General features: G+C 39.9%; 1 protein-coding gene across 1 annotated transcript in view; it reads left to right on the forward strand.

Moving 5' to 3' along the window:
• Positions 1–10,995, forward strand: part of LOC132199018 (adipokinetic hormone/corazonin-related peptide receptor variant I-like) — a 121,134-nt gene that overhangs the window by 107,363 nt on the left and 2,776 nt on the right. The window contains exons 4-6 of the mRNA XM_059623390.1: positions 1,588–1,781; positions 2,615–2,701; positions 3,796–3,962. Of these exons, the coding sequence (XP_059479373.1) occupies positions 1,588–1,781; positions 2,615–2,701; positions 3,796–3,962 (448 nt within the window). The remainder of the gene's footprint in view (positions 1–1,587; positions 1,782–2,614; positions 2,702–3,795; positions 3,963–10,995) is intronic.

Below are 10,995 nucleotides of genomic sequence, written 5' to 3' on the forward strand. Positions count from 1 at the left end.
GACCAAAAACTGCAATTGTAAACCAATTGAGCTGAAAGCTTTGTTTAATTGAGAATAACAAGATTAAAGGTCAAAATTATTTGCTTTCCACACTGCGGCACTGTACCACGACAATTCGCGGGATGCAACCCGCGCACCACAAATGTCGTTCCGGTTGCATAACTTTAACATTCAGAGAGGGTTCGCGGTTCACGCTTGTTGATTTATAATTTTTATGAGTTTAATTCATTCAGTCTTTTACAGCGAGTCCAAATTAGTCATTGGAAATTAAATAAATGCATTAATTAGCAGCCATATAGGTCTAAAGTAAAAACTTACAATAACTAAAAATTTTTGTATTGACCGAGAAGAATAAATAATAATAAAATAGAGCAAACCTATGCAGTAGTGTGCTTTTAACTTTAACTTTGCTCTACTTGCCAAGATGGAGTCGGGAAAAAGGCTGTTAAAAATTAATGAATTGCAATTGCAAGCTGAGAAACAGAACAGCATCTCAGCAAATATGGCATTCCACTTTTATTTGCGATTCGGAAAGATCAATTTGCACCACTTTTTGGACATAAGTCAGTTCTTACTATTTTGCAATACTTGGACGATGGTTTTTCAAGCCATCAGACCCGTGTCAGTTTACTAGAAAACTGGAGCTCCCGACTGATGTTTACACACCGGGTTTGATCTAATTAAATTATCATTTTGCTACACTACGATTCGATGAAACTTGTCTGCTCTGTGAATCATTTGGGCGTTCACGAATTGATCGATGAAAAGGGCACTTTGTTGACGGCAGCCGTCTGCTCATTAGCAAGCAGCACGCAAATGGCGGTTACTGATACGTGTTCCGCGAATCGGGGTTGCTGTGATATATCACTTTGGAAAAAGCCACCCGCACCCGTATGGTCGCACGGCAATAAATTTCATCTCTTTCCAACTCGTAAACCCGTCGCTTTATTTTCGCCGCCGCCGGAAAATAAAACGCCTTTTGACGTACCGATTGTCGTCAGAAAGGCTGCTTTTTTCCATTTTGAAATATTTCGTGTGTTATTTATTTGTGCATCCTTTCAAAATGGTACGACTGATTGAAAAACGAGGCCGAAGGTGCGGATCGATTGCGTGCTCCAATTTTGATACATTTGTATGTATTTATTCGTCCCATTTCTCACTTGCAAAATGAGCAACAAAAAATATAATGTCACGGCCGGCAGCTCGCTTTTTCCCCGAGGCTATTTTTGCTGCAAATGAAGCCATCAAAAATTAAAATGATTGTAATTTTTCCACATAATTGTATTTGTTATCGAGATATTTTCTGAGAATTCCTATTTCCCATTTTATATTTCCTCATAACAAATAAATTGAAAAATGATGTTTATATTTTTAAGAATTTCTCTGGATCTTACAACAAGAAAAATGTAATAAGAGTTCAAATTTTCCGCATCTTTTCCTCAATTGCAATTTCCACTTTGATTGAATTTAGCTAAACACCAATTTTTTAATCGCCAGTACCATTCATCATGCATTTCAAATGAATTTTCAATTATGAAATTATAATTTGCAAATACACATATCAAAAAAAATTAATGATTTTTTCAGGTACATGTTTGACCGCGAAAGTGCGACACACGTGGCAGGCTGGATCCAAGACTCGCTTTTTATGATGGCCGTGTCGAATTCTTGCATGAACCCTTTCGTGTACGGCGCCTACGCGATGAACTTTCAACAAGAATTTGTGCGGTGCATCAGCTGCGTCTGCTGCCGTAGGTCGAAAAAAGACCGCAACATTGTAGGTAAGGAGATCAACTCTTTTGCTTCCAAAATTTTCTGTCTCGATTGCATGTGTTTGTTGAAAAGAAAACTTTCAAAAAGGAAAAAAAAACTCTTAGAGGCTTTTAATAGTCCCGCATAGAATTCTGCTGAGATTGTCGATTTCCAGCTGAATGTGCACGCGGAATTGTACCCCTTGAAGCTGTTCACAACTTTTCCCACCTTTATCTACTTAAATCGCTTAAAGTCCTGCCTGGACATAAATATTTTCATGGGAACATATTATTTTCGCTTTGAAAATCAAACTCAAAAATATCTGGCGGCAGATATGGAAATGAGATTTTTCAATTTATTTAAATCATGGAAATTTGCCAAAGGGTTTTGGCAGGTTGGACGAGCTCATCAGAATTCATAGTCTGGAATTGATTCAATTATGAAATAAACCTGAGGGGATGGAAATATAAATAAATATGAATATAATCAAATATAAATTTGCAAATTTTGAGCGTAATGTTTAATTTAATTGAATTAATTTGACACTCCTTTGTTTTGATTTGTTTTGTTTATCATCAAATTTACATTTAAAAAAAAAAACAGATGACCATAATATTAAATTTCTCCATTAAAACTTTTGTAAAATTCAAGCGAAATATTTGTTTTTGGCACTTTATTTGGATAATTTGGATAAACTTTCACGTATTTGCTTATGTGTTTGAATTGATGTCTGCGTGTGCTAGTTCCATTAAGCCCTAGTGATCCTAGTTGCCTGTATATGAAAGCGTGCAATGACTATTTACTTAATAATATGGACGGTTCGTCTGTTTGGCCCTTGCAATTTTGAAAATGATCATTGCAGGTGTTCCCAAAGTTAGTGAGCAAACCAAGCAGAGACCTGACACCATCATAATTCAAGTCCATAAATGTCTCCTATCGATTTTTAAAGGTACAGTATACCAAACTAAACCCAGCACTTATAATTTTTTTTTAACTTCATTCAAATAAAAAACGGCCATTGACAGAAATAAAAATTGAAAACGATTTTAACCTAAATCGTTTGAAGTTTAAAAAACATTGAGCAATCCGTGCAATTAAAAAGTTAATTATAAGTCATGTAATTTTATGAAAGAAGAGAACCGCAACCAATTTGTGAATGTGGTGTTGAATAAAAGAAGTGTTGGAAAAGTTATTAAATATGCAGCACATGTGGCTGCTGTGGTCAAAAGGATTTTAATTTGCAGTAGTGGCAGCGAAAACTCTAATATTAGTTTCCACAGCGTCCTTTCATGTGAACCGTGTTATTGCAACGCTCTGAATAAAATGCAAACATTTGTGAAAGTAAGAAGCCAACTAACAAGAACAAAAAGTATAGAGTGGGAACAAATTCAAAAATTAAGGCCACTTGGAAAATGAATAACCAGCATCAAGTTTACCATAAAACCTTGTCCTCTTTTTGTGCCGACTAATGGCGTCTCCTCATTTTGCACCAAAAATATCGTATCGAAATTTGAACCCTATCATTTTGAGGCCGTTTTACAACAAAGTTAATCAAATTAACGAGGCACGTTTCCCTTGACCTAAATTTACAATTTAAACAGAATACTGACAAAAAAATTACGGAGACTTAAGTTTCAGATATCAATTTTAAGGTATGTAAATTTTTTAGAACTTGCATTACATTTTTACAATTCACCCTCTGGTCATAGTTTTGCGCTTGCAACACTTTTCAATGTCCACCAAATTTGTGTGCATTTTGATCCATTTATTGTAGTTTATGTTACACCGTTAACGTTTTGATAGTTTTTTTTCGGGCGCCTGTAAAGAAGAAGCTTCAGGTTCTTCTCCATTGAAATTATTTTATCTCCTGCTGGATTTGGATCATCCGCGATAAAAATTATTTTAATTAACATAATTTGCGCGTAATTGGTGTAGAATTGTGTATCTGAAACTTTGCTTTAACTCCAACATCTTCGCGTCAATTGTTTAATTTAATAGCTGCATGGACTCTTCATTGGTGTCATTGTAAATTTTTTACTTCAGCCAATTCAAATACAGCAGCCACGAGAAGCACTGGAGTGCCGCCCGGCGCGCTCAAACCCGGACCCTCGCCAGTGTACCGGCCGGGCCTCGCAGGCACGTCCGCCCTCCGCAAAGGCGCCAAGATGCTCAGCGTGCCCGAAGAGACGCCAGAGTTCCTCTCATACCAGGTAATTTTTCTTCCCCATTCATCCAAAATTGCTCCCTTGGGTTTCCTCCAACATATCTCACAATCAGAAGCTTTATAATTCAATTCAATTCAATTCAATTTTATTGTTGTTCTGTTAGACAAGAATATTAACAGTAGTCTTTAGAACATGTCAGGTCTAAAATTAAAATTTAGAGAAAAAAACCCGTTGCTTAGGGCAAAGGGAAAAAACTATAAGATTAGCGCGAGAAATTTCACTTGTCAAAACTGCACAGTAAGTATTCGTGTATGTCATAGAAGTTGTGTTCACTTAGCACTTGTTTCAGTTTCAGGGTGAATGTCTTTAGATCTTCAATTTGTTTTAACTCGGCCGGCAAGTGGTTGTAAATTCGAGCGATCATGACCGCCGGATTTTGCGCTGTCAAGTTTAGTGTCACTGGGGGTATGTGAAGGTCTTCATCGTTCACTGGCTTGTTTCTCGTATTGTAGACGTGAACTTCCTCTGCCTCATTGTTTCTGGCAAATTTATCAGGGTATTTCTTTACAAACTTCGCGCACTCCAATATGTACAAGGAAAACGCTGGGAGGATGTCAAAGTCTTTGAATAGTTGTCTGCATGACTCAAGTGGATCGGGTCCTTTCCAGTACCGTTTGCCAGCCATAGCCCGCAGCACCCGTTTTTGCGCGATAGCGACAAGATTAAAGTATGGGGAGGCACCGTAGATAATAATCGAGTACAAGATATGGCTTTGCACGTATGCAAAGTATACCTGTCTGAGACTACTCTTAGGCACTCTCTTGCCCATTTTCACAAACAAGTATGTTGCACTTCTTAGTTTCCCACTCGCATATTCGCACTGTGCACGCCAGTTCATTGTGTCAGTGAATATTACACCCAGAACCTTGCTCTCATTCGCCACTTCGACTTCCGTGTTGTTAAGTTGAACAGAAGGTTTTTCCAACTTCTTTGTCTGAGCGGTGTGAATTTGCATGACCTTCGTCTTTGAGGCATTTAGTCTCAGACGGTTGTTTTCGGCGAAGGTCTCCACACTTTTGTTTACTTGCGAGGTTTTCTCGTTAGCTTCGGTGTATGTATTACCCCTTGCGAGGCTCGTCAAATCGTCGGCAAAGACATAGAGGGTGGCAGCTACGCTTTCCAACGAAAAGTCGTTTTCATAGGCCGTGTAACTAAATGGTCCTAGCGACGTTCCTTGCGGTACTCCAATGGAGGAGTCCAACGTTGCAGATGTTACGTTCGTTATGGTCTGGTTTTCGTCAAGGTGCCTAAGTTGAACCACTTGTTTCCGACCCGTGAGGAATGATTTCATCCAAGAGAGTGATTTTTCATCGAGTCCATAGCATCTCAGTTTTCCGATCAGGATTTCGGGCACAACGCAGCCAAACGCATTTGAGAAATCGTATAGGATCATGTTCACTTTCTCTCGTTTCTCGATAGACGAGTGCAAGTCCGTGACTAGGTCATAGAGTGCTGTTACCGTGCTTTTGCCTTTTCTGAAGCCGTGCTGGAAGCCTTGAATTAGTTGATTGTCTGAAAAGTAGGCGTCAATTCTATTTAGGTAGCATTTCTCAAATATTTTTGCAACCGTTGACGTGAGAGCGATTGGTCTGTAGTTTGCTGCGTCGTTTTCCTCGCCCTTCTTCTTGTAGATAGGTACAATGGTCGCCAGTTTTAAATTTTCAGGAAATTTCCCCTCCACGAAGGAACAGTTTATTAAATCCGAAAGTGGCGTGGCAATGTAAGCGGAAATTTGTTTGATGACGCTCATGGATATTCCGTCCCAGCCAGCTGATTTTTTTGCAGGAAAGGCGCCAATGACTCTCCGAATCTCGTCTGGTGTTGTCAATTGATTAAGTGAAAATATCGTCTCCACTAGTGGGACGTCTTCAATGGCGAGTTGTATTTCTTGTTCACTCATTTCGGGAAGTGGCTCGATAAATTTAGTGTTCAGGAAGTCAGCAATTTTCTGCAAATCTTTTTCTTCTTGCCCGTCTATGCAGATTTCTGAAATAGTGGTGGATGTAATTTCATTGCCAACGTTCTCCTTGATGATTTTCCAAGCCGCTGAGACTTTGTTATTTGAACTCCTGAGCTTTGCTTCATTGTTTTTCCTGATCTCATCGTTAATTAGGAAGCCGACGTAGCTTTTGAGGCTCGCCACCTGCTGCTCCAGGTCCTTGATCTTGTCTGCTTCTGATTGATTGGTGATTGTATTTGCTCTTGCTTTCTTTCGTAGTTCTTGTAGCTGTTCACTCATTTCTCGCAGCCTGATTTTGTTGTTTATTGTAAAGTCAGAGAGATGAATTTTCCCGGCTTGGTTTGCTTTGCGGATATTTTTTCTCAAAGGGAAGCTCGCATCAAAATATTTTTTCAGTTTTTCCATGAACAAATGGCTCTTTGTGTCAGCTGAAGTAGCGGCGAAGATGTCCTGCCAGCGCTCGTAACTTAATTTTTCCTTGAAATTTAGCCAATTTTCATCATTATAGCTTCTTGAGAAGACGAACCAGTCCTTCATTTCTTCTACTCGAACCTCAAACTCGATGTGCACTGCGTTGTGGTCGGAGAAATTGACTTCTTTGACTTCAAATCTAGCATCACACTGAAGGGAGGTGAATGCGTGGTCAATGAGTGTGCTGCTGTGAGCAGTCTCTCGTGTTGGGGCATTTTTATTGATGAGGTGCATCTCGTAGCCTTTCATTATGCTATTTAGTTTCCGGCTTTCGGCGGAGTCCTGGAGCAGGTTAATATTTAGATCCCCCAGAACAATCATCTCCTTCTCTGGTGCCAGATTTTGCTCCACTAGACTCTCCAGGTTGTCGAAGAAAGACTCCATAGTGCCGTGATTGGGTGGTCGGTAGACAGTAAACACCGTCAACGTTGTTTTTTTAATTTTAATTTCACACCCTGCCGTCTCAAATTCATTTTCGATAGAAGAAGTTGGAATCTTCTTGTAGCTAAAATTAGCATTTGTTGAGACGAGAAGAACAGCACCTCCTCCGTATGATTTTTTATCTTTTTTCTCTTTCCTGCCAAAAAATGAAATTGTTTTGTAGCCTTTTATACTGAAGTAATCGCCCCGACACCACCAGTGCTCGTTGAGAGCGATGATGTGTGGTTTTTTGTTGAGGCTGTGGACATGTTCTTCGAAAGATGCAAATTTTTCGGCTTTGAGCAAACCCTGTACGTTTAATAGCATTATTCTCAAATTTTTGTGGGTTTTGGTGGAATTAGTAATTGTCACTTCTTCTTGGTCATCTTTCTGGTCATCTCGTTTTTTGATTTGATAGCCACCGCACTTGCTTTACGCAGTTTCTGTGACGTTGGAGAGCTTGGGCACGACGATGATGATGATGCCGAGTAGCTTCTTGTCACCCTTGTGCTCTCTGGATTTTTTTTCTTAACGTCGGGTTTCTTAAAGAGCGACTTGACTATTGCTTTGAGCGGAGAGTGACGAGTCTTCGGCGTTACATCTTGCTCATTGTCGCTCTCAGAGCTTTGGTATTGGCACTCATATTCCTGAGTTTGGCCGCGACTTGTGTCTTGCGCCGCGCTTTGGGAATTTGTTGGAGGCGCTGCTGTCGAAGCCATTGCAGGACCAGTTTCTGACTGCGGTTTATTATGCACCGTGTCAGTTTCTTTAGGTGCTTCCGCGTCTGTCTTTCGTGGTAGTGGTTGTGGTGGCCGTGTCACTTCTTCTGATTTGCGTCGTGGTGGTAGTGGAGGTGCCTTGCCTTTGCTGCACGTGGCTGCGGGCTTCGGCCCAGGCTTTTCTGGTGTCATTTGGCTACTCTGTAATTTATCATCAACTCTCCCCTGTATGTCTCTGTCATTTTTATCTTGCGCCGTGCTTTGAGCAGAGCTTGGAGGCGCTATTGCTGGGCTGGTTTTAGATTTCGCGCCAGTCGCGTTGTCTGAAACATTTATTGGTTTTAGGGAGTGGAAGACAAGAGTAACATCAGTGTCATGAAATATTTCTTTAATTTTAGTCACTGTGTATTTCCAATGCAGTCTGTACACCTCGGGTCGAATCAGAGCAATTCTTTTGATTTTCCTTTCTACCATCTTGTCCCTGATTGATACCAGGGAAATCTGCAGGTTCTGCAGGTAAGAATGAATTCCAAAGTGCGGAATATCTTTGCTCCTTTTTCTGCATACGGCGTGCCAAATCTCTCTGCTGCCGCCCTCTATCGACTGCACAAGAATGCTGCCAATTTGTGGCGGGCTCTCATTGCTTGCCTCGGGTGCTCCATATTTCTTTGCGAGGGCACGTTGTGCTGGCTCCACGCGCATCAAGTTAGCTCCCGTCATGACGAGGATGACGTCCTCATTTGTGTCTGCAATGTTATTTGTGATAAATTCAAATTTGACTTTTCCGTCGTATTTATTATTGGTGGGCGTTTCAATTATTTTTTCATACTCGTCCACGGCTGCTTTGTCTTTCGTGCCTCTCTTACTGCGATTATGCACTCGCTCGCTGCTGCCTGTTTGTGCAGAATCAGCACCACTGCGCTCCGCTTGCGGTGGCCTACTCCCGGCTGCCGCGGTCTCTGCTGCGTTGTCTTTTAATTTCTGCTTTGGTGCTTGTGCATTTGAATTGCCTATGACTTTTGCATAAGTGTTTTTAGAAGTGGCAATGTCGCCTACCTTGTTTTGCATACGCGGCTGCTGTTTTTTACCAAAAGATGCATTTTTTGGTGGCTGTGTGTGGCTCGGTCCAGAGGCCTGTTGGTCCCTGATGGCCTTCAGCAGTGCAATGACTTCTGGGTAGAAATCTGGTGGCGGTAGGTGGTTTTTTAGCGCATCCAGGCGAATTCCCAAGCGCTCGACGTCTGCTTGCAGCTCCGTTATGGTGTTTTCGAGGCTCATTCTTCCCGTCAAGATTGTGCGTTTACAGGTAGGCAAGGGGACGAACCGCCCAGGGTAGTTTAAGGGGGCAGCTCATCTGAGTCCCTTGGCAAACCTGTTCTCCGAAAAACTCGGAGTTACGGGAGAAAAGAGTAAATATCTGAGGAACAGATTTTACTTCGTGTTTCGCCTTACCTGCTGACTCAGCATAAAAGTTTGTTTCATCTATTTTTATCACATCCCTGAACGAGCGAAATTTTCAAGAGAAATTGTTATTTCTTATTATACTTTTGGCAATCGTCCTCGATATTTGTAACAGTTGAAGTATGTTTATCAATTTATCACTTAAATTTTCCCCTTCCTAAATCAAATGGGTAGAATAATTATCTTGCGTGTTAAATTAGCTACATTCAGATTTTCCTCGAAACTTGTTGTTGAATTTAGAATGGAGCATCTTAAATTTTGCAGACTAATCAGGAAGTTATAATAATAATAGAGCTTCATAAAGTTTCTACGATAATTTGACGCCCTCTCATTATTGTAAACCACATTGCGATATGAAAGCGTGGGTTGCGTTTGAGAAGCTTCAAGTCAAATTAGATGATTGAGTTTGAGAGTTGTGCAGAAGTTGGGGAACAAATTTTGAACACAATATTTGCATATATTTGTCTGCCAAGTAGTCACTCAAAGACGAATTTAATAATATGCCAAGTCTAGACGCTATTGTATTGCTCACTCGTTTGCTGAGCTAAGATATAATAGTATCGCATATTAAAATTTTGTGTATATGTATATCTGCTCATAAATGATCGATGGGAGGTTCACAATGATGAATGCAAAACTCCATTCGCCTCTCATTAACTGTGGGTGTAATAGGCCCGCGGCAGCAATGGTTTTAATAGGTAAACACCTGCCGCTTTCCTTTCCCTCCCCACGTTTTTTAAGTAAAATTTTGAAGTTTTAGTTTTTTGTAGAGAATACGATTCTTTTAGAGGTACAAAAAATTTGGGTGTCTATCTGTGATATTTTTTAATTCTGCTCATTTTACCACTGATTGTCATTTTTTTGTTAATGAATTAGAGTGATAAAAAGCAATGAACTAATTATGTGCAATTCTAATTTAGCTTAAAAATCAGAAACAACTAGTGCGAAATTTTTTTTGGAAAAAAATCGCTACAGAGTGCTCAGAAAAGTTAAAATGCGGCCATTATTAATGTCATAAATTTAAATTTTAAAAGAATTAATTTATACGGCCACCGCTTTTAACAAGAATAACAAAAAAAACTTGCGCACTAATGGCTTCTTGGCAGCTTGCACACTGCTAATCCTTGCCTTTTATCACCAAGCAAGACCTTCCCGTGCATAATTTAACACTTTTATAATGACTACGGGTCATCTCGTACATAGTTTCGAAAGTGCAAGTTCGTGTAAAAGCCTGTCTCGAGCTAGAGTGAAAATCCTTTTTGATCAAGGCAATAATTCAGCCATGTATATCACTTCGTGCGCTGATCCTATTCGGAACGTCTTATCTGGTATTAAATCCAGGCTGCATGTCACATTTCATTAGGTTGCTTTCAAAGCCCTGTGGCTGAAAATTTTCCGCTTGTTGAAAGTTTTCATACTGCAATGAAACGAGCTCAGCAGAAAACTTGCTGATATTGATTAATTCATTTAACCGCGTATTTCCTTTCTGCGTTAATGAGAGCGGAAGTTATTAAAAAACTGATCTGAATGAGTTTGCATCAATCAAGTTGCTCTTAGAAAAAAATGTACAAATAATTCTCTTTTTAGTTATGTCAAGAGAATGAAAATTGTAAAAAAAGTAGGTCTGCTAATTATTTTTATTCCTATTTAATAATTATACGATCTTAAAGGAAATATGCCAAATGAAATGAAGTGACTTTGAGTGAAAAGAACTCGATAAATGGGTCCTAAAGACACCTTGCTTTCCCGGAAAATCTTGTGTGTAAGCGAGTAATAAATTGGAGAAATAATAAAAGTGCAGATGTGACGTCGAAAAGGACGCTTCGAGCCGACGTGAAAAGTATTTGCATCACCATTACTTCACCTATATATCCGGCCGACCGATGCACCGTCTCTTCCAATAATTCTTTTGTTCCTTACTAATGACTTGTCACCAGCAAACGCACACACTCATGCCTGCATTCCTCGCGTTCCCCAATTTCAAAAA

Source organism: Neocloeon triangulifer, unplaced genomic scaffold (genome assembly GCF_031216515.1).
Source record: "Neocloeon triangulifer isolate White Clay Creek 2 clone unplaced genomic scaffold, ASM3121651v1 ptg000013l, whole genome shotgun sequence".
Classification (NCBI taxonomy): domain Eukaryota; kingdom Metazoa; phylum Arthropoda; class Insecta; order Ephemeroptera; family Baetidae; genus Neocloeon; species Neocloeon triangulifer.